Source organism: Sceloporus undulatus, chromosome 7 (assembly GCF_019175285.1).
Source record: "Sceloporus undulatus isolate JIND9_A2432 ecotype Alabama chromosome 7, SceUnd_v1.1, whole genome shotgun sequence".
NCBI lineage: Eukaryota > Metazoa > Chordata > Lepidosauria > Squamata > Phrynosomatidae > Sceloporus > Sceloporus undulatus.
This window is the reverse complement of record NC_056528.1, coordinates 12,863,720-12,887,640: the sequence shown is the minus strand read 5'-3', so window position 1 is coordinate 12,887,640 and position 23,921 is coordinate 12,863,720. Positions and strand designations below refer to the sequence as shown.

General features: G+C 43.5%; 1 protein-coding gene across 1 annotated transcript; it reads left to right on the top strand.

Annotated features, from left to right (window-relative positions):
- Positions 1-216: 216 nt before the first annotated feature.
- On the top strand, positions 217-23,568 carry PSMB7 (proteasome 20S subunit beta 7). Its single transcript, XM_042479228.1, has 8 exons — positions 217-373; positions 1,749-1,842; positions 2,823-2,920; positions 3,224-3,364; positions 3,624-3,739; positions 11,659-11,717; positions 22,799-22,950; positions 23,373-23,568. Exons 1-8 carry the CDS (start codon positions 288-290, stop codon positions 23,482-23,484), a joined length of 858 nt encoding a protein of 285 aa, XP_042335162.1. The 5' UTR covers positions 217-287; the 3' UTR covers positions 23,485-23,568.
- The last annotated feature ends 353 nt before the right edge of the window (positions 23,569-23,921 follow it).

The following is a 23,921-nucleotide window of genomic DNA, read 5'->3' as shown; positions in this document are numbered from 1 at the left end:
ATATATATATATATATATATAGTATGTGTGTGTACATATAGTGAACTATAGATAGATAGGTATAGTGTACATATAGTGACCCAGGAGGACCCAGAGCCCCTTCCCGGCCTGTGGGCTCTGCCTTGGGCTCGGGGAGGGAGGGAAGGAGCCGGGGAGGGAGGCCCTCCTTCTTTCTCTCTCTCTCTCTCCGCCTCTTTCCTCTCCTCAGAAGCCGGCCTTGTCTCTCTCTCTGCCCGCCTCCTCCTCTGACTAGGCCCCAGCCCAGAAGGAGGGAGAGAGGAGGCAAGATGGCGTCGTCGTGTCTCTCGCTGCTCCAGGCCTCAGCGGAGCCCTTCGCGGATCAGGGCGGGTTCAGCTTCCACAACTGCGCCCGGTCAGTCGAGGAAGGAGGCAAGGAGAGGGACGGAGCCAGGAGGAGGAGGAGGAGGAGGACGGGGCTCTCGGGGAAAGGAGGCCCAGAGGCCCGGCAGGAGGAGGGCCAGGCCCCGCCGCCGTGACTCAGGCCCAGTGAGGCCTACCTCCCGCCGCCTCCCAGGGCAGCATTCCCCTCGGCCTCCGCTCTCAGGCGGCGCCGGGGCCACGAAGGAAGGGCCTCCCTCCTCCTCCAGAGCCCCAGGGAAAGGGACTTTTATAGAAAGGGTGTCCCTTCTCCTCTTTCAAAGCCCCACTTTGGGGAGAAAAGGAGGGATATCTCAGATATAATATAGTTTATAGAATATATATGTGTGTGTGCGTGTGTAACATATATATATATATATATGTATGTATATGTATTTGTAGTTGCAGTTGTAGTTGTAGTTATAAATATAGATCGTTTATATAAATGGCTTTAGTGTTATATCAGGTTGTAGTGTGGTTTTAATGTCTGTAAATATATATATGTGTGTGTGTGTGCTTAGGTATATATAAATTACATGTATAATATTATATACACACACATATACATATAGATAGACCTTAGGGTCTGACTTGAAGACACACAACAACCAAACATGATTCATAGCTACTCTCTGCCTGTCCTTCCATTACTGTATTTTTTACTTCTTAAATCATTTCTAGGGTCCAAGACACACTGCAGAAATAATCCAGTTTGAGACCACTTTAACAGCCCTGGTTCAATGCTGGGGAATCCTGGGAAATGTAGTCTATCGTGGCACCAGAGCTCTCAGAAAGAGAAGGCAAAATGTCTCACAAAACTACAGTCCCCAGAATTCCATCACATTCAACCAAGGCACTTAAAGTGGTGTCAAACTGGATTGTTTCCTGCAGTGTGTGTTCTGGGGCATCATTACTCCGACAGTGGAAAACCTGCCTTGGTTGCCAAGTGTTTTTCTGACTGATGTCAAGGCGTCAGTTTCAGAATTGAAAGCTCCCAGCCATTTCAGGCCTGGCTCTGGAAGAAGCCCCTTGTTTTGTTTTGGACCAGTCAGCTCCTAAGATTTGCAGGAGAGGCCTTTCTGAGGATATTGCCTCCGCAAAAGACAGGCCTTGGAGCATTAGTGGCTGGTATAAATATATACCAATATATAGACCAATAAGTACCAACCGCAAGAAGATGCGAATGCTCTCTCCCCATCTGGAAGTGCCTCTTTATCTTTAAGGGGTGGGCTACCTGGACCCTTAGTTTTCTTTCATGACGGTTGGAATAGACAGCTCCGTTACAAAAGCCTGACTCACAGGATTTGTGTAACATGTTTACATTTTTTAAACTTCACTTTTAATGTCCGTTTTCCTTCTTCCTCTTTCAGGAATGCCCAGCTGGAGGCCGAAGGGGCCAAGAAGGGTCTCCGGCTCCCCAGCGCTCGCAAGACAGGGACCACCATTGCTGGAGTAGTCTTCAAGGTGAGGCCTCTGCTTCCCTTCCCTATCTTGGTCGAAATTTCATCGTCGTGGTACATTATAGCCATAGCAAGTGCATTTCTGTACTGCTTATCGGTGAACTAGTGCTCCCTGAGCGGTTTACTGTGTGTCAGCCAATTGCCCACAACAAGCTGGGTACTCATTTTGATCCCTGCTTCCTGTTTGTAGCAGCAGAGAGAAGTGTCACAGTGGTTTAAGCTTTGGATTATGACTCTGGAGACCAGGGTTCGAATCCCTGCTCATCCATGGAAACCCACTGGATGAACCTGGGCTAGTCACACTCTCTCAGCCTCAGGTAGAAGGCAATGGCAAACCTCTTCTGAACAAATCTTCCCATAAAACTCCATGATAGCTTCACCTTAGGGCAGTGGTTCTCAACCTTCCTAATGCTGTGACCCTTTCATATACAGTGGTGCCTCGGGTTACGAAATTAATTCGTTCCGCGGCCGCTTTCGTAACCCGAAAAGCCTTCGTAAGCCGAATTGCCATAGGCGCTAATGGGGAAAAGCCGCGATTCCGTGCGAAAAAGCCGAAAAAAGCACCAAAAGTTTTTTCGTAACCCGAAAAAACATTCGTAACCCGGAACAATGATTCCCTATGGGATTTTTTCGTATCCCGAAAATTTCGTAACCTGGGTATTTCGTATCCCGAGGTACCACTGTAGTTCCTCATGCAATGGTGACCCCCAACCATCAAATTATTTTCCTAAGACGATCGGAAATGTGTGTCTTCCAATGGTCTTAGGCAACCCCTGAGAAAGGGTCATTCAATCCCCAAAGGGGTTGCGACCCACAGGTTGAGAACCGCTGCCTTAGGGTCACCATAAGTCAGGAATGACTTGAAGACACACAACAAGAACCCCTATATACATCTTCTCAGAAATAGGTCCCCTTGAAGTCAGTGAAATTATGAAGGTGGATACTGCATTACTTGCAGCTTAAAAGAGTTCTTTATTTCTCCAGGATGGGATCGTACTCGGAGCAGATACAAGGGCCACGGAAGGGATGGTTGTGGCTGACAAGAACTGTTCGAAAATCCACTACATTTCTCCAAACATCTAGTAAGTAAACACATTGTCAACATTTTCCTAGACCTATTCTTACTGTCTGACATTGTGAGATGGAGGAAGGTATAGACTGTTGATGTCTAATGAAACAAACCCATAAACACCAATTTTTAGTTCTTTGGTTCGTCTAAAATAACCAGAATACTCTCTCTTGAAAACTCTTGCATACTTAATGGGGTTACACCCCTGGTTTGTTCCTTCATTTCTCCAAAATGGCAAACGCAGGGACCTACCAAGAGCAGCTCAATAGGGAGCAGTTTAAAAGCCGTTACTTAATTATATGCAATACATTTGCAGTTGTTGTGGTGCAGGAACAGCCGCAGACACCGAAATGACAACTCAGTTGATCTCTTCCAACATGGAGCTGCACTCGCTTTCAACCGGACGGCTTCCAAGGGTGGTCACTGCCAACCGGATGCTCAAACAGATGCTCTTCAGGTAACCACCATTCGGATGCATGCTACTGTTGCACCTGGTGGGCGACAGTTTCCCCCCCCTTCCCCTCCATTTAACAGCAAACAAAGTTGTTCAGTTGGGGCAGTTCAGTAGGCGAATAACCGCTCCTAAAATATATTCTTATAAACAGTTGCATGAGTGGTGGGGCACAGAAGGAAGAACTAATTAAAAATGAAAACTGTTTAGGAAACATCCCTCCTGTTCACTCGTTGTTCATGATGCGCATGCATGTATTCCCCAGGTATCAAGGTTACATCGGTGCTGCCTTGGTCCTAGGTGGGGTAGATGTCACCGGGGCCCATCTCTACAGCATCTATCCCCATGGATCCACTGACAAATTGCCTTATGTTACAATGGGTAAGTTCCTGTGTCCCGTTTATAATTTAGAATACATACCAACCACATCACCACCTAGTGGAAACCCATGACATTTTAAGCTTCATTTCCTCATTGCCAGTACTGTGAGGATGAACCTCATACACAGCATCACAGAAACTGAAAGGAAAACTGGGCTCTTTTATTTCTTTCACTGTTGCTTGGTCATCTCTCTTGGCTCTTAAAAATAATTGGATTCAATGGCAAAAATGGGAGAAATTGGGCTTGCAAGAGAATTGCCTCTCAGAGCTTCAGTGCTGGATGACAGATGTTTGGTTGGAAACAAATCCCAAGGTAGCGGTTCTTCATCCAAACAACAGGCACAAAGCATCTAAAATGCTTCCAGAATCTCTGGAGAAATAAGGCTGAAAGGATAATTGTCCTGTACCTGGGTGACTGCTATAAAAATGCCTTTGGCGGACTGAAAATTTGGGTAGCAGCTCTTGTGTCAAAGTATGTTTCATTAATGATTATTTCTTAGAATTGCTATAGTGCTTACTAAGTAAATGATAAAATGGATTTGCTGAGGCATGTGCTTTCTCAACGCACTCCCATCGATTCATTTCCCTCTCATCCCGATCCAGGTTACTCTAAAGCTGATTTTTCTCATAAAATACCTTTACATACATTGTGGCTGAATCCTTACCCTTATATCATTTGAAACAGGTTGTAACACAAGTAGAAAAATGTTACACATCTCATCTTAGCAATGTTTCTAGTGTAAAACAGATGTCATATTTGGTTTGTTTGGTTATTTAGTTGGATTACCAACTGCATTGGGGGGAATCTCTTTTTGATTTGATTTTATAGAGGAACTATGGGATCCGTTAATACACAAACAGATTTGTACCAAGATGTTTAGATCAACACAGAAAGAGAGAGAGAAAAGCTCTTTTAGACCAATAGATGGTGCCATGGTACCCTACAAAATAGTAAATTATTTATTCTGTACAAAATCGGCTCTTAAAACAAACACACACAATGCTATTATAGGATTTATGATGTAATATTCTACCCAGGCTCTTAGATGAATTAATATAAAAGATGAAATTGGATTAATATTTATAAATATGCCCTGAAACTTATAAATTATTAAACTACTGAACCATAAATTACCTTGTGCTGTGTGTGTGTGTGTGTTTAGTGAGTGATTAGTGAACCAGAATTGTGAGGCTCTTGTCTGCTTTATACCTGGCATCATTTTACTAGTCTGAAAATGGATACTGTTCACTGAACCCAGTGAAAGAAAACTGCCTGGTAAGAGCTATGCTCATTGTACGATATGCATATGAAGCTAAGAAGGTTAATATTAAGGTGCCTCTGTTTCTCCAGTCATGTTGTTTAGAAAACAGCAACAGAAACCCCATACCCATTAGGTTGCAGTCCAGTAGTTGGCAGCTAATTGCATTGAATTCTGTAGGACTTAACATACTTGGGATCGTGAGGCATCTTATACAAATCCCAGATCTGGCCATCTCTGTATGATTTGGACAACTTCCATCAGTTGATGCTGCTACTCTAACTACACTTGTTCCTGGAAAGCGCAGATCTGGCCACAGTAACACATGCCTCAGTTACTTGATCATTGCTGTGTGCTTCTGACAGAGTATTTGGAAGCTGCCGTTGCTCCAGAACGCAGTAGCCCGTTGTTAACTAGGGCTGCATCTGCAATGCAGAAACAATCCAGTTTGACACCACTTTAACCGCCAGGGCCCAGTGCTGTGGAATTCTGCCAGTTGTGGTTTTTTTGAGACATTATTTAGCCTTCTTTGTTAAGAGAGCTCTGGTGCTCCAATGAAAACAGTTCCCAGAATCATATAGCATTGAGTCATGGCAGGTAAAATTGGTGTCAAACTGGATTATTTCTACAGTGCGGATGCAGCCTGGGACCATGTACAGGCTTCCTTGTGACTCCCTGGTTGAAATAGCTGCTCCAGCTGTATAAATTGGTTTCTGGCTTCTTTTCAAAGTCCTGGTGCTGGCCTTTAAAACCCTGGTTGGTTTAATGCTAGCATGTCTGATTGTTTATTCCCCTATAAACCTGCTTGCTTAGCTCCTTGGAGGGTCTTTCCTATATCCCAATAACCCTAGATGTATACTTAGTTTGGACGAGGAAGAGATGGGTTTGCCTCTGGAACTCCATAGAAGGCCCATCTCATTTACTCATTAATGGCTCTTTAGACACTGGAGAAGACCCTTTCCCACAAGGCATCTGGTAGGCAGTTTTTACTTGCTCTTTTAACCTGTTCCTGAATATTTTAAATATGTTGATTGCTGCTGCATTGTTTCCTGTGGCTCCTTTGGTGTTTAAGGTTCAGAATTGTAAACCGAAAGGATGTTTGTGTTTGTTGCAGATTTCCCCCCCCTCTTTTGTTAAGTCATCTCGAATTCCTAGGAGAGAATGAAGAGTATAAATATTTTAAAAATGCACTTGCTGTTTAAATTATTACAAAGCTCATAGTGGTTACATTTAAGTTACGTTATGAAAGACATTCTGAAGCAGCCGTATAGGAAGATTATATTGACGTTCTTACTCCAATGCGTAGCATAACTTAAGGCTTGAAAAATTAAGGTCTAAAAATAATTTATCATTAAAAAAACCCATGCCCTCAAGCTCTACATTGATAATTGAAAACTAGCACAAGCATGAATGTAATTCAGATTTGGATCTTTCTGGACAGAAAAAGAAGATGCTCTTGTCATTTTCCTACCTCCCAGGTGATATCAAGAAGGGCATGGTTTTGGTTTTTAAAACCTATTTTGTAGACTGACCTCTTGTGTGCCCAGATACCTCCATGCATTTGAAACCAATATTTGACAAGTTCATGGCAATCTCTATAACAGGTTCATGCCCCTATTGATACAGAAAGCAAAGGTGGCTGTTAGTGACTTTAAAGAACATGTTTATGTGTTTAAGCCAAATGTGCTTAGCCATCATAGGAGAGATGCAAAGGCCTGCATGTATGAGTTGTTAAATTTGACACGTGCAAACCTCTCCTCCTAGTACTGTTTGGCTAATGATTTTCCAATGTATCTACACGCTGAATACTAATTTCCCCCCTCCTGTCTTCCTTTCATCATTGGAAGCAGAATATTACAACAACAAAAAAGAGGAAGGCCTATATTTCATCACTCACGATAGGCAAAGGAAACAGAAATCTAGCATTTCTGCGCCTGAACAGAGGAGTGTCCTTCCTCAGAAGGAGTTTAAAACATACTCAGTGCTTACTCAGGAGTGAAAACATCAAATTGGAGTGTTTATGCTGACAAAGGACAAATGTGGATTTCCGCAAACGATGCAAGATTGTCTGATTGCTGGCTTGTCTCAAAAAGCTTCTGGCCATGGCTATATAATGAAATGCGTGCATAAAATTAAAGCGCTTGAAGTCTGTAGTTCAGACTCGGGAAGCGGGGAGATGCATTCCGGTGGTCTCTGGTGGCTGAGCCTGATCTCTTGGCACCAGCATTGTTTCATATTCATAAATCAGCTCCTCCCGCATTGGCAATGTCTGTCTGCAGCACAAACGATGCCACCAAGAGACCAGGCCTCTCAGCCAGGAACCAGAGTGAAAAATGATGCCGATCGATGGGTCTTTGGAGAGCACTGGATTTCTACCTAGGAGGAACGGCAAATTGAATAACAATGAGCTTTTGTGAATAAGTGCCCTGTCAGGGACTGTTGACACTGATGGATTAGCGAAATCTAAATGTTACTCTCTTCACACGGCACATGTTCTCCAGCGTGGCAAATGGAGGTGGCCGCAGCAAACAGGTTCTTGGAGGCTGAAGATGGGGACGGAAGGAAGTCTATTTTGCAGAACATCTCTTGCTTAAGACCATCCTGTTCAGAGAAGCGTTCCCAGGCCTTGCATAATTGTCGCTTACTACTTGATGTTCTTTTCGTGCCTGTTTTATTGAACCATTTCCTGTATTGCTGTGTACTTTATATGTATTATCCTACTAGAGAGGCAGGCTAGCTCCAACAGGCCTCCCTGGATGAAGATTAACCATCCATTAAGAAGCCAAGCCCTCTCTCCAGTCCATCTGCTTTGGTCCAGGCCTTGGAGGTAGAGAGGAACTGCTGGACCTCATCCCCTTCCCCACCACTACTCCCTTCTCCTTTTGTGTCATGTCTTTTTAGATTGTAAGCCTGAGGGCAGGAACCGCCTAATTAATATGATTGTATGTACAGAGCTGTGTAAATTTACAGCGCTTTATAAATAAAGGATGATGATGATGATGATGATGATGATGATGATGATGATGATGATAATAATAATAATAGTTTTTGCTGATTCTAGTGCACAGATTAATCTTTCTGACAATTGTTAGGCCTGTTTAAGAACATCTTTAAAAAAAACACTCTTGGGCATCAGATATACTATATTTTGGCCTGTTACATACTGCCAAAATAAAGCTGCTTCGGGTCTCTTTGGAAGTATGCTATTTAAATGATGCATGGGTCCTAAAAGTCTGGAGGTCGCGCCAAAGCCACACTCCATTCCTAAGCACTGGAGGGCAGCTTTGGTGCAGCTTCCAGATTCTTAGGATGCATGCATCATTTAAATAGCATACCTCCAAAGAGACCCGAAGCAGCTTTATTTTGGCAGTCTGTAACAGGCCATACTCGTGTATAAGTCTAGAAATTTTAGTCAAAAATTGATCCAAAAAACCTGAGTCGACTTATTAATGGGTCAGTGTAAGTACTGTACTTTTAGCTCTTTAGAACCATCTCCTGATGAAAGGCAAGAGTGTAATCTGCCCTGGAAGCACTGACCCCTCTCTATTCTCTCATCTGTCCAGCCTTTATTATGAGCACAAACATGCCTGCTGAAATTGTTAGTTTTTTGGTATTGTTTTCCTTTGCTTCATCCTTTAAATCTTTTGTTTAGGTTCCTAAGTTTTATCCTTGACTTATCCACAGGTCATAATCAAAATCTATAATTTTGGCCCCCAAACCTGCGTTTGACTTAGACATGGAGTTGGCTTATAGTTGAGTATATGCAGTATAAAGAGGCACACTTTGACTGGAACGATAATTGTTTTGGACATAGTTCAGAAATCTACCTGCCTCCTGATCCCAATAAGGAAATGTCCTTTGAGGTCTGTGGGGTTATTTTTTTTTTTTACCTGTCTTAAGCCTTTTTATAAAGTATGTTTGCAGTTGTGTGCCATGCGCTAGCAATTTTGAGACAGCAGAGGTATTCAGTTCTCTTTTTGGGGTTGGAGATGTTTGGCACCCAAAGAGCTCCACGTGGCTCCTGTCTCCAGTGGCTCTTTGCTCACAGGATTCAGGCCATTGCTGAAGAAGCCTGACTCATTGGGCAGTGAATGTTGTGCTTTTGCAAAGGCTGGTGAGGTAAGAAGTGGGTAGGGTTCTGCCCAGAAAGAGCTTGCCACAGTCTTCTGGTCCAACATATTAACACTCCTTTGCTGTTTTGGCCAGCTACATACCAAATTGGTAGGAAACATATAAAATACCTGTTCCTGGGCCCCATCTCTGTCTCATGCTCCTATGACCAAGAAACTGAACATTTGGCAAATCTCTGGCAACTATGCATAAGGAGGCTTCCTGACAGCAAGTTATGTGGGGAAAGCATGTGGTTTGTAATCCAAAAAAACAGTTTCAGGGGGCATGGGGTTTAGGGGTTTATTTTATCAACAGTAGCTAATGTTGGAAAAATGAATCCATCCTGGGGAGACAGGGTCAGGTGGGGGAGCTAAGTGTTGGTGTCGGTGTGCACATCCTTATGTGCCTTCTTCCAATACATCACATAATGGCAGGAATTTTGCTGAAGTATGAATGAAAAGGGTTATTACAAAATGTTATCCCTGCTGCAGCATAGCTCTCCCCATACCTAGAAACACTAGCATGTCTCCCAGATTTCTTTGCCACTTTACTTCCTTCCCCAGGGCTTACTCTTGCTGTGAGGATCTTGCCTGATAAAATGGTGTCCTGAGCACAATTTTGTTTTTGCTTCTTGTGGGTTCAGCACAGTTCTTCCCTGCTTCGTGTTTTTGGCAGCTGACACATTCCGTGATGGTTGTTCCTTCTCTCCAGTTAGCCCTTCGGAAAGAATTCTGTTTTATTTCGGCTTTTAGCTTTTTGAAAATGGAGCCATACGTGGCTCAGGCTGAAACGAATAGCCATTGCCTGGAGTGTAAGGGGATGCGTTGAGTGCCCCGCTGCTTATAAATGTGATGTATTTGGTACTGTAAAGGTAATGATGCTCAACCACAGCAATATTCCATAACAGGAGTATCTGTCACATTCTCTGGGATTACCATGTTCATTGATTTGTGTCTGTGAATCTGCTGCCTCTACCCTTTAAACTTGATCTATAATTGGACCTCCTTAAATGGTTCAGATAAGATAGTCTGTATTTTCTCAGCAGTGTCACTGTCAGCTTCTCCCTTTTCATTATACATTCAGCAGACTTGATAAAATCAGCAGGACACCTCATTTGAAACTGTTTAATCGCTGCCTTTTTCTTTTACTAAACCATTGAGGTGGTCAAGCGATATACACAAATCATCTTAAATGGAAAATACGGCTTTCTGGATGACCCAGCTAAATAGATAGCGGTATGCAAAACAAGTTAAAAAGTAATAAATGCCAAAAAAATCTCCTAATTGGCATAAAAAATTGTAGCTAACTTTGTTCAATCTCCAAAAGTGGAGCAGCCTAAAATACTGTCTTGGTTGCATTAAGACATGATGATGTCTCTATGCAGAGAAGATTTGCTCTCTTCTCCGCAAAGCAAGGTAAAGAATAAATGCCAAATGGTTCGTAGTTACTCTTTAAAATGTCCATTTGAAAGATGTACTCACATATTTCATCTGCCTCACTCAGGATTGGAGGCTTGGTGCATTTGTGGAACAGACTTGGAAATGGTCAAGGGTTTGGTATATTAAGGGTTCATCTTCATCACGTGTCTGTTTTGCCTTGTTCAAAGTGCAGGCTAGAAACTATTCCTGTTCAGCATTCAGTTCATAACAATAAACTAGAAGAGCAGAATGAATAGTCGCCAGTTGTGTCTTGGTGAATTTACCAAACTAGCTCATTAAAACAATCTGTTTTTCCACTGATATAAATGTGTTTAAAGTGCTAGTCTGCTTCATCTCAAGGCCTTTGGGCAGCAGTGGCTTAATATAATCATATATGAAGCAGATTTTTCTGCAAATGCTGACCCCAGTAGAAACATAGGCCAGGATTCAAAGAGCTGCTGTAGGTGCTCCCAAGGGCTTAGCTGGGCCCAGTGGGATTTTGACTTGCTTGCTTTGAACAGCAGACCCCTGTCCTCCTGCCTCAAAGCCATATCAGAGTTAGGTTTTGAAACTCCTCTCAGTTTTAAACAAGACGGTGTTCTGGGGGTGCAAGTTCCAAGAAACACCAAAACCTCTCAGCATGCAGAACGGTGAGTGGTACTTTGGACCCTGGCCATTCTGCTTAAGCTTTGTAATTCGTTTGAAAAAGAATTTGGAAAAAGCCAGTGGAAAGTTTCGGTTTTCATATTCCTTTCTTCATCACTACCACTGAAGCGAAATGCTGTATGTATCTGCAAACTCTGGCTAAGGTTTAACTAGGGGCCCATGGGTGGCTCAGGAGATCAGTGAACTGAGTGTGAAAAATTATGTTTCCCCTCTCCGATTTCATTCCTTGTACTTTAACTTTTTATTTCCAAGCGCAGTTTTAAGGTAAGAATGTTGGCTTTTCAAGACATCATTGTATTTTTTTTATTCCATACTAACCTATATGAAAGAAAGAAATTTCTAGTGTTAAAGATCTTGTGTCAGTGTTGCCATGTTGCTCTTTGTTCTTCCTTTTAAAATGCTAAATGCGTTCAGATGCAGTTGCAGGGCTAAAACCTAAGACCAACAGCTTCTCTTTCTGGTTTTAGGTTCTGGCTCTTTGGCAGCCATGGCAGTTTTTGAAGACAAGTTCAAACCTGATATGGAGGTAAATGTTTTCTTCCCCCCGTTTGTATGAATGGGATTGCAAGTCTGCTCTGTGTGTGTGTGTGTGGTTATTTAATTAAAATTAAATAGTCTGAAACCTGATCCTTTGTGATCCTTTATGGTTAGTTTTCAGTTACAGTTCAGTTACAAGCCTCATTGGATCCTGTATAAGGAAGGTAAAGGTGGGATAAAAATGTAAATAAATGAATAAAATTACTGCAGTATCGCTCACTTTCCCGACTGCTTTTCACTTGGTGGAAACATAACTTGGCAGTTTTAGGGGGAACATCATTGGCATCACCAAAATTCTGGATCTTCCTTGTTTCTAGACTAAAACAGCAAATTGGCTAGGAATGGGGACAGAAATTAGTATGTTTCCAGCCTTCCTTCTTACCAATGGACCTGGTTAAGTGATTCTTGCACACATCCCAAGCAGCAGTTCGACTTGACTGCTGTGTTGAAATGATCCAGGAATCCACAGGCTTTCCTGGTCCATACTTGTCCCTTGCCATATTTAGAGAGTGTCCTTGTTGCTAAAAATTTCCTTGGTCCTCAAGAGTGCAATGAAATGTGACTTGCCACTTGGATACAGTGGATAATTTGCCTTTGGGTGTTTGCAGTAATGAGAGGAGTTGGATCTTAACAACTTTCAGCTGCCTTGGGAACTCACTCGGATGTTGCCCAAGTTTTCGTCTAATGAATCTCCCCAAAATGGGCTGGATTCCTGTGAACTTTCCCCAGAGGTGTGCAAGACATAGCAGTACTTCACTTTCATTTTGAATTGGGAATAGGTGGCAGCTGGTGTGTCAAAAGTAGGGAGGAGAGTCAAACTCTGTGTGTTTGTAGCATCTTTCCTCAGTGTTTGGAAATGTGAGAAAGGAAAGTTTGGGTCTGCTGCCAATCAGTGCAGCGAAGGGACTTCATATTAGTATGGCTGCTTGTATGTGCCTTGCAGGTTGTTCTGCCCTAAAGGACTGACCTTTCCAGTGAATCCATATTCAGAGAAACTGGCAAATTTTTCTAGAACTGAATTTCACATTGACATGGTGAAATTTGTGGGAAGAACACTTTACCTTTTCTCATGAACCAGGGAACACCCCTCCCCATCTCTTAAAGACAACATCTTTTGTCATAGAGGTTTCTAAAAACTGCCCCAACTGCTGTAGATGGAATGGACTCCACACTGGTTGGCAAAAATGGTATAATTCAGTTTGTGCTTGTGCTATTCTAATTTGAGGGGAAACTTTAACTGTGGCATCTCTTAGTGGGATGCTTTCTGGTACTAATTTCTGGAAGATCCAGTGACGTAAACGTGGTGAAAGGTTACACAATGAGAACCCCTCCGTTTGGGAGATCTCTCCATATCTCCAAAGTGTATTTGTGGAATTTGTCAGTGGCTGAGGCTGCCGTGGTGGAGAGGACTTTAACATTCTCTGGGCTGTTGTCATTAAAATGGATAGGAAATTAATATTTTTCCCCCTGTCAAGATGAATGTGGCTCCTTTCCGTGCTAATTGTCAGACTGTCTTGATGGAGCGCTGAAAGGGCAGCGGTGTACTGCAAGACCATCACATCACAGGGAAAGGATTCAAAGGCAGACTGTCCTGCACCCTCTGGTATCAACTTGCAAATTAGCATCTGGAATCTAATTAAACAAGCCTAATGAAAGTAGCAGCTGAATACTGCTAGAAAAGACAATCCGCCTTTTCCCCCCTCTGATATATATTCTGTACTACTGAAGCTGCTCACCAAAAGCATCGTGTGAGCACAGTTAAAGAAATTAGCATTTATTTGAAGGCGAGGAGCCTGTTTTTTCTCTCTGCTACGCTTTTGGCATGCGCCGGTGTCCCCAGAGAGCCGTGCCACAACACATAGTGCACAATATTTATAAATCTGTGACAGGCAATAATAGCAACTTGAAAAATTTCTTTTGCTGGAATTTCAAGTTGAGAGCTGCCAAAAGCTGAGAGGATCAAACCTGCTCTGGCAGCTGCTGTGCCCTACAGTGAGAATAGCAGACTTTGAAGATGTTCGACTTAAAGAAACCAAGACTGCAGGCTTAGCCAATTTTCGTAGGTTTCTCCAGCCCTGGCTCTCTGCCGTTTGAAGATGAGTTGTTGAAGCTTCTACCACTGCCTCAGGCATCCTCACACCAGCAGGGCCTGTCCTCCCCCCACCGCCTTCCGCCCCGAATTTGTGCATCTTGGGTTTTAGGTAGCGGTGGCTTTGTCGTTGCCAAGTATGACAGACCTTTCTCGGGCTGAGACACAGAGACGCCATCTCTATCCAGCCTCTTCCCCATAGACAGTAGACATTGGCCTCAAGAGAGACTTCCTAAAGATGGCAACTGGTTTAGCCCTAAAACTCTGTGGATACCTCAGAGAGGAAAACAAGCACCTTGACTGCTATAAGGCAGGAACAGTTGTTCATGGGGCACCTAGACTTACTTAAAATAATGGCATTGATGGACTGATTTCTACGCTGGGCCCTTGTTATCCGCTGGGGTTTGCAAAGATACACAAAGAAGGCTATAAGAGCCTTGAAAATAAAACGTGGACCCGCTGGAAATACCTGTGAATGCTGGTATAAGGCTTGTGGAAGGAAGTAGGGGTATGGACACAGAGGTGTGCTGCAGCTGATCTAGGAAGGAGGAAGCTAAAGCAAGGTGTAGAGAGGGAGGGAGCAAGTGAGGCAGAAGGTGGGCTTCCCAAGAGTTGCAGAACCTCTTTGTGGTCACACTTGCACAGCCCTTCTGGACATTTAGAGGAAACCTAATTGGTTGAAAATATCTCATTAGCAACTGTTTCTAACACTCCAGTATAAAAGGATAACTTCCTACGTGAAATTAATGGTATGAAGGGGGAAGGTTTGCCCATGTTGTCATAAACACTGTGCAGTCTGGTTTTTAGCTCTTCTTCCTTTTGGTGCCCTGGAATAGGAATGGCTGCTTTGCTCCCGCTTGCCTCTTTCCAAGCTGTTCTCAGCCATGGGAATTAGCCCTCTGCCCACCAACCAAGCTTTCAGAATGCCAGATTCAGCACCAGCTGTTGGGTTTGAACATACGGAGCCTGTCCAACCAGGCCATCTAATCTGGTAGCTCCTACTGTGATGGGCAAGGCTCAGGCACAGCAAGGGCTTCCCCAACCATCTGAGATCCATTGTGTTTTTTTTTGCAAAAGATGCCAGAGGACCCTCTGCATGTGGCCACTTCTCAGAAGCTTGTTCCCATCCTGTGGGCACCGATACCAATTATGCACATTCATTCTGTAGCCAGACTTTGAGCACTTCTCTTTTGGAAGACGGAGGTCTGGAGGTATTCGTTGCATATGGGTTCTGAAGCGGGCTGTATAACGTGTCCTGCTTCCCAGGCCTTTTTGAAAGCACAGTAGTTTTTTTGCAAAGGAAGGGAAAGGTTGGACATAATTGTTTGTTGAAGTCAAGCTTCTGTTTGGCAGCTGATGACAGTCCGAAGGGTCGTGACTTTTTGTTTTGCCTCTTGACAACTGCCCAAACTTTCATCTTGACGGGTCCCTGTCACCCCATCAGTCTCATTTTGGCTGCCTGTGCTTCTGACTGACACGAAGAGTGGTGACAAGCTGCATATGAATGCTGGCTTCATTAGTGGGGCTGATCAGACTGGCCCTGTCCCTGCTATGGGGCTCAGGTGTGGGTGTCTTTGGCTAATCCCCCTAGCTGACACGCGGCGTTTTAATGACTCCATGGGAAGGTGCTGCTCGCTGGGAAGTTTGCCAGCAGACAGTGGAGATCAAGGGAAACGGGGCCGCATTAAGCTGGAGAGCTGCCTGAATAACTTGCATCCCCATTGGCAGTATGCACACAGCTTAGGCAAATGCCTAAAAGGGGGGGAAATAAGTTAGGCCCCTTTGCAAAAATAAGCGCCCAGTGTTTTGCCTATCTCTGACAGTAGATCAGACGGTGGACAAGCAAAGTCCTTTTGTGTGAATGCCGCTTCCACTGTGGCTTGTGTTGCCTGCGCCTTGCCATTTCTCAAGGGCACATTCCTCTCCTCATCGCAACAACTATAGAGATTAGTGCAAGCATGTTCTTACTTCTCCAGAAACAAAAATCCTCCCCAACCTTGGTTAACATAATTACAGGATGTTTAATATGGGATATATTCACTGATGGGGTCAGAGAATTACTAACTCTGCACTACTGAATTAATGATAGGACAAACAAGGCTTAAAGAAAATAGCTTGGATTTTCTGGCGGTGGGTGATCTGTAGTTGTTTGCAGGGTATGTCCCCCAAATGGAACATTTCTGAACCAAGAAGCACAACCACCTCTGGCTGAAGTTGTCAAGAGTAGGTTAATACCCTTTAAAAACATGTGCCCTGCGTTTTGTACGTTCACAAGACTGTTAATGTCTGCTGGTCACTTTCACTCCTCATAATGTAAGTCCAGTAATGTTTTGTGGGCTGAGTAATGCAAGCCAGGTGCATTTCTCCAGAGCAGGTATACAGACTCAGATTGGGTTTCCTCCCTACAATTGGAGAACATGATGGTGCTGCCCTGAAACAAAACAGTCCAGTTTGCGTTGCACTGATCTTATAGTCTGTTATTTCAGCAAAACAATGTTATTGTCTCACTACAAAATAGTTTTCCAGGGAACAGCCGAGGAATACTTACATCTCCAATTCCTTTAAGTGCACATTTTGGAAATACTTGTTATGAACTTTGGAGAGAGGTTTTATTGAAATTTCAGGATTCTTTAATGATGCGGTCTTTATATTTTCCCCCTGACTCCTCCAAGATTGATTTTTTTCCCTCCCATGTTGTCAGTAAAACAGGAACAAATACACCTTATTACCCAACAGAGAGTTGCTGTTGAATGTTGGACACCCTTCGTTGTAACATTGTTCACAATCCAGTGTTTTCCCCATTTTCCTCTTGGCTTTCTGCCTCCACATCCTTCCTTCTCACTGAAGATCCAACTTTTCATAGGAACTGGGGAGGAAAAAATGAACTAAGAAGCTTATATTTAAGAAACTAAGGTTTTTGCTTTGCTGATATTCACATGGCTTTCTGACTTTGCCTTGCGGATAAATCTGGTTCGTTTTGTTTCTGCTCCCAGCTCTTGTGAAAATCCAGGCACCTTCAGGAAGTTACCAGTCGTGAATAAAATCACCTGCACATTTCAGATATCATTTGTTGTGATTAAAGGTCTACCAGCCCCCTTGAAAACCCTAATTTTTGTCAGCAGTGTGAGGTTTTATCCAGTGTTTGGTGCTGCTGCTGTTGCTGCTCATGTGAGAGATGAAATAAGAGGAGCTGGTGCTACTGAATGGTAGTCCTAGAATCATACGTTTCTGTCTTGGCAGGTAATTTGACATAAATTGTTAATGTAAATTCAGGTTAGTAGGGAACGTGTTTTTTAAAAAAACTAAAGAGAGAGAGAGAGAGAGAGAGAGAGATAAACTGCTGATTAATTCAGTATAGAACTCAATTACAAATTGAAAGGGCCACTGCGGGATTCCAGAACCCTAAAGACAACAGATGTTGAATTGATACTCCAGCATATTTCACACTGGTATGAAATATTAACATGGTTTATTATACTTGTGTTGTAGGATGTGAGAGAGGGGAGGTTGGGTTTGCAAGCATTTGTACTAGTGAATGGTGGAAATGAAAGGCTTTTTAGCAGACAAATAATTTTGGGAGAGAGTGTTTTAAAATAACGGGCAAGTTTAAATTTCTTGCCTTTTGTCTAGGCATTTTTAGATGTGGCCAAAAGAAACCATGCCTTGCAAAAATGCTCAGAGGCAAAGGGCACTTAATACCAAACCTGGCTGCTTCAGATGGAGCTTGCTAATCCCCCTTCAGATTTCATGTGGGGCGAAAATGCCAATGTGCACGGCTTGCGGTTCCATCAAGAAGTGTGGCATCCTTTTTCCTGCTAAAATGGTTTCTGTTGCATTTGAGGCGGCCTTTGTTGGCATGTTATTAGAAAGGTAGATCTTCCTGGTGAAGGGTTGCAGGGATACATTCTGGAACACAACTCCCTTTCTTCCCTGAAAAGTTCCTAAAATGTTTGGTGTCTGTTTTCAGGGTTGGAGTAATTAACTAACTAAATGGAGATGTTTGCACTAGCAGCTGAGTTGGTGCAGCAGGAACGCTTGGCAGCCCTTCCAGCAATCTTCAGGCAGTCTCTGCTTGATTCAGAATTACCAAGGGTCACCAGTAGACCTTTTCTCCTCACAGTGTTTAAAAATAATGCAGCATTGTTGTTGTTTTGTACTAACAAGTTGTATTTGTTACCTCTGTGTTAGGAAATTTGGTAGGAGATGAGCCTGAAGGTTTGCTGAGCCCATGACTTGTACTGAGCCAAAAGCGAGTAGGCACTGGAAGTTCAGGGCACCACCTCCTACACATGGAGCAGTCCTTATGGTTGCTGAATGTAACTTTTAATTAATTTAGCATTTATACAAGGTTCAGAAATAGGACTTTTTGCAGTAGCGGATGCCTTTACTCTTCTGCTTGTAGGAATAAGGGAGGAGGCTATGATGAAGCAGTCTTAATAGGTTGTTAATGGCCATGCTGTTAGTGTCTGTGATGCCTGACGGTTGTGTAAACAGGATGCAACATTCTCAAGTGGGGAGCAATCCATAATCTTCAGGGTCTCTTTCCTATGGGTCTTGGAAGACGGGAATAGAGGGGACCTCTTTCGTTTCCTACTGTGTGGAAGCAAGTATTCATGTGGCGCTTGGTCTGTAGCGAGGAGTGTGTTGCTTCACTTCTTAGTGCAGTCACAGAATTAGGCAAACATTGGATTTTGTGCTTCTTTTGTCTTAGTAAGATGCAAGCCATGCAAGATGAGTTATTAGATGAACCTGGCTATCCTGTGGACACCAATCGTGCCAAATCCTAGTGGAATGAAGAAAAAATCTCACTATTATTAATTCTCCAGAAAATAATTCTTCAGAGTTGTCTCTCAGCAATTGCTTCTTCTGTTGGAACTGTAGAAAATATGGAAGATTAGAACTCAAGGCTCCAGTGCCTGTATTTCCATCTCAGTTCCAGAAATGAAGCGGCTGGTTGACTTCTGGCGTTTCCGGTTTTTTGAAGGAAAAGAGGAAGGTGTGGGCGAAGTAATCCAACCCCTTTGATTTTGGGGGGTTGAGTCGCGTCAGTCTTTTCCCAGACTTCCCAGTAGATTACACTTTGTTTCCAGTTACCTATTGATCTCCTCACGATTTCTCCCAGAAGACAGGCGCATCCATATTTCTCCACAACGGAGGCCAACGATTACTCTTTCCTGGTCTAATTATCCTCCTGGAGGTCTAGGCCTCCTTCAAGAGGAAGCGTTTTCCTAGTCCCAAATTCCCACCACTTCTATATAGATTTCTCTTTTTACTGCTTCTCTGACCTCCCAAACCCCCCTCCCTCGGCCGCTGTCTCTCTCAGAGTCTCACTTAAAGTAATTTGTACCTTTTACTACTTCGGTGTAGTAAAGGTGTTGAACATACCTGTCTTTCGATGCAGGCTTTGTTGCTGTAATTCGTTTGGGGAAAGGCATGTTTTTAACATTTTTGCAGGCAATTTAGGTTATCATCGCTCAGTTTTGTATCGTTTTCACAAGCTCAAGAGTTATTTCTGATGCGCTAAAATAACTTTACGCAGGGTCTCAATATGTGAAGATTTAATTTGTCACTCTCCCCATCCAGAAATGTAACTGGCATGGTTTAAAGTTTGCCACAGACAGGCTTTGCCCCTCGCTTTGTTGGCAAAGTCAGAGCCTGGCTCCGAATGCTTTGCTTCCCCAATCCGCAGCCAGCCAGCCAGCTGACCGAGGCGCTTGCAAGACAAAAGTACAAATGTTTCTTAGCGTGGAGAAACCGAGATGGCATTTTGGGACTCTTGTCACCGCAGTCGGGGAGAGGTAATCTATCAGTTTTGGATTGTCTACAAAATGCAACTCTCCAGATAACGGGTTTAAAGTAAAGATTTAATACCCTCTCTCTGCTATGATGTTGCGGTGGCAGTTTAAAACTCGTTCTCTAAATCTCAGCAGACTTTATCGTCAGCAGCGGGCCAATATAGAGTTTAATGGCATTACGGCCCATAAATCATCTTTTAAAGATGCTACCAGTAGCTCCAAAATTAAATGCAGACAATCTCCTCCGTTATAAATAATTTATCAAACGCCGTTTCGGATGAGCCCTCCATGCTGAGTTATTTATTTTAGCCTTTACTGTTTCCAATTCCTCGGGTGCGTTTTGAGAGGCCCATTACTGGTCAGTTTAATGAACTTGGGGGTCTGCCGTGGGCCCCTCCAGCCGTTTGGCACATCTGCGGTGACCATTACGCGGCTGGTCCGGACCTCTTTGTGCCTTTTACAAGCGCTGCCCATTTGTCTTGTGGCGGTAAATGGAAGAGCACATGGGAGCCCTGGGACACATTGTGCGATGGAGCAACGGAGGCAAGCCGAGCGGCCTATAAAGGGCTGCTTGTCACCGCTGACTGGTATTACAGTACATCACTCTTACAGTAATCTCATTTAAGGAGCAGCCAAGGGCCCCAGAGAATGATATTCCCAGTTAGCTTGGGCTTTGCAACCATAAAGGAAGAAGTGCCCCTTTTATATACTGAGAACTTTGAGGGCATCTTTGTTTTTGTTCTTTTAGATTAATTATTTCTACCATCATTAAGGTTAGGACTGTCAGCAGTTTCATGATAAGCTTCAGTTTTTCCAGCTCCATGAGTCTCATGCTCGGTGGTGAGTTTGGCACGAGGGGCTTGTGCATAAGACCCTCCTCAAAACACAGTTTCACTATTGCCACCTCAGTCATCTGGCTCAAAAGGAATATTCTGGTCATCTTGCAAGCTGGACTTTTAATTGGTTTTGGAAAACCAGGGTTCAAATCCTGGCTTGGCCATGTAAAAACCCACAGGGTGACCTTAGGCAAGTCACTCTCTCTCAGCCTCAGAGGATGGCAATGGCAAACCCACTCTGAACAAAACTTGCTAGGAAAACCCCTTGGGGCCCCCCCTTAGTCGGAAATGACTTGATTCTGTGAACAACAACAAAAGGATTTAATAGGAAAGATAATTAAAAATGCAACATGGGTTTGATATGGCAGATGTTATTTTGAAAGTTATTGCAGTTACGTGGCAATTTCAGCTGGTTAAGTGAAGCCTAGTTGAAACCTCTTTGAAAACCTGCCCAAATAATATCAAAATTGGCCAGAGTTGATACTTTCAAATTGAGGAGTAATGCGACATGCTTTATGTTGTTCTTTCTGCCTTGCTATTTTTATTGTTTAACTGAAAGGTTGAGCTGAGGACTGGATTTTCAGGTTTGCAGGAACATGTCTCAGGCTTGCCTTGCCTTCTAGGGCCTCATGTTTGATTACATTATTCTTGAACCAAGCAAGCAAGACCTACCTGAGCAGGCACCTAACAACTCTTGCACAAGGTGAGCATTCTGCTCTTATTTTAAGACCAGGACAAAACATAGGTTGAGTATACTCTAGAAGATACATTTGTATGAGGAACTTATTATTGGAGCTGAGAGCGCACACCTCTGTGTCCTAATTGAGCTGTACGAATCTGGGGACTTCTTGTCTGGAGCATCTCTGGAGAGTACTGAACATGTGCTGGGAACAAGCAGAATTGCACATTAGGGGCCTTTTTGGCAAAGCTGCTCAAATCTGAGGAGACCTTTGGGTCGGAAGGAACACCCTGCATCCTTGTTTTTGTGTCAAAAGGCCTTTCCTAGAAGAAGCGGGAGGAAATGTGGTTTGCCCTCTGGCTGTAGCTCAGCATCACAATCCCTAAGGAGTCTCAGCAAGGTGTGGGTTGTGCATCAGGAGAAGCAGAACACAAAACGTCCGTCTCAACACAGGCAAAAAGGTTAAGGCTTGCAAAGCATGGATGGAAGTGGGCTTGTGAGAAGCGGGACCTGAATTGAGGCAGGCAGGTGAGTGCTATAGGTAGATTGTATTTCTTATTGGGGAAAAGAGCCATGAAGAGTTGTTGTTACTTTGAATTCAGGATTGAAGTGCTGTGAGCATAAAGCAGGCTTCCGTCTCCATCTGTCCTTCTCTGCCTAATGTGAGATTTGGTGGAAAACTTAGCAGCAGCTTACCGTTTCCATACAAAGCCCAAGTCTTGCTTCAACTCTTCCACCGGTTTTCTCTCGAGGGACCTGGCACAATAACCGAGGATTGTAGGGCTGCTTTTGAAGCCACCTTTCTTTCCTCGGTGGGCCTGCAGAGGGTGCTGATGTTCTGGGAATTGCTTTCCATCTTCTACTGTGGCGTTTGGTGGCCAAAGGCATCTGTTGTCTACTGGAAAACAACTGATTAAGGAGGCTTTGTTTATTTATTTTTGTTATTGCAAAGGTTTTACAGCGTGAGTTTTGGCTACTACTTGCTCAGCGTTGCTTGCCCATCTCCAGAAGGCTTGGGCCTCCCTTTTCCTGGGATTTCTATGAGCCGTTTTATGAACATATAGACCACAACTTAAAGAGTTCTAGCTGATTTTGCTGGTTTTATTGCCATGGGAATGGCTCTGCATTCACCTTTTGTAGACAGTGGGTCTTCCATTGGTGGAAAAATGAATTGTGTAATCAGTTTTGTGTGGTCTTTGTAAATCACATATGGGCTTATGTCTGTGCAGAGACACATTTGGAATACTCTAGAGACCAGATGCATCTGAGGAAGAAGACTTTAGGAAAACTGAAGTTACCAATGTCTTTCTTTCAGTGAGTCTCAAAGGTGCTACATGATCTCTCTACATACTGACTCCACAGACTAACATGGCTATATCTTTGAACTCTAGAGCCTTTTGGTAGGGATCCTCTCCTGCCACAACATGTGTGAATGCTTGGAAGAGTTACTGCAGCATGAATGAATATGCTTCTCTGAATTTGAACTAAGATGCATAGACCTATAGTGTCTACAGAAAGGTCCCTGTGTCTCCTAAACAGAGCCTTTCTTGCTTTTGTCTTTTCTGTCCTTCTAGAGATCATCACTGCAGAGTTAGTTGTGTCTGAAGAAAGGCCAACATTTCTCATCTGAGTAGGGAACTATCTAATGTTTGCTTGGAATTTTTCTCCCAGGAAGAAGAAGCCAAACAGCTTGTGAAGGAGGCCATTGGAGCTGGCATCTTCAATGATCTGGGCTCTGGCAGTAACATTGATCTCTGCGTCCTCAGCAAGAACAAGCTGGACTTCCTCCGTCCTTACGATACACCCAACAAAAAGGGGGAAAGGTGAATGAGGGGTGATTCTCTCCTTCTGGGTCCATTCCCATAAGGCAAGGGGCTTCAGCCTTCAGTATTAGTTTGGTACAGAGTCTGTCTGCGGAGTGCAAATATTCCACATGGAACTGTTTCAAAGGGAGATTGGCCAACTTGAGCGTATGGACAGCCCTAAGATGCACTCTCTTGAAAACTGAGTGGCCGGGAAAATTGTTCCTACAGCGGTGGTCAGTTTAAAAGCTTCAAAGGCCAAGCAAGTTGATTGTGATGGGAACCCAGAGCTTTTTTTTTTTTTTTTTTTTGGAGACATGCACCAGGTTGCAACTGTCCAATGAGGGTGCTAATCCACATCCCTTACTACCCACTAGTGGCTTTTAGGGCATGGAGCACTTCAGGTTTGTATCAATAGATAATCTCTCTCCTTTACTCAACAGGCAAGGGAAGTACCGATGTGAGAAAGGGACCACAGGGATTCTTACTGAAAAGGTTACTCTCTTGGACCTTGAAGTGACGGATGAAACAGTGCAGACGATGGACACCTCCTGATTTTGTCGTAACACTGGGAGAGGGGGATTTGAAATTAACAGCCTTTATGCAGAGTTAATAAAAACCAGTAAGAATTGACCAATTTATCATCGTCCCGTGACCATGTTTGTGTGCACCAGGGGCTATAAACAAACAAATGAGAATGCCTCAGTTCTCTTGTGGATGCGTTCGACATGGGTTTGTGCCAGTCGCCTGCCCACTGGGCAAGAGTGTAAGGACAGTGCTTCTGTAATCCATGTTACTGCCTAACATGCAGAAAACTGCATTCGCTCTAATCCTTATTAACAAATTGCCATTGATAGGTCTTATCCTACAGTTGAGCTAAAGTGTAAGGTGCCACAAGACAGATATTAAAGCATAGGAATGTGGGTTTAACACTATTTCATCAGAGATTAGAAAAAAGAAAAGAGTGAATGTAAAATGTGACTTACATATCG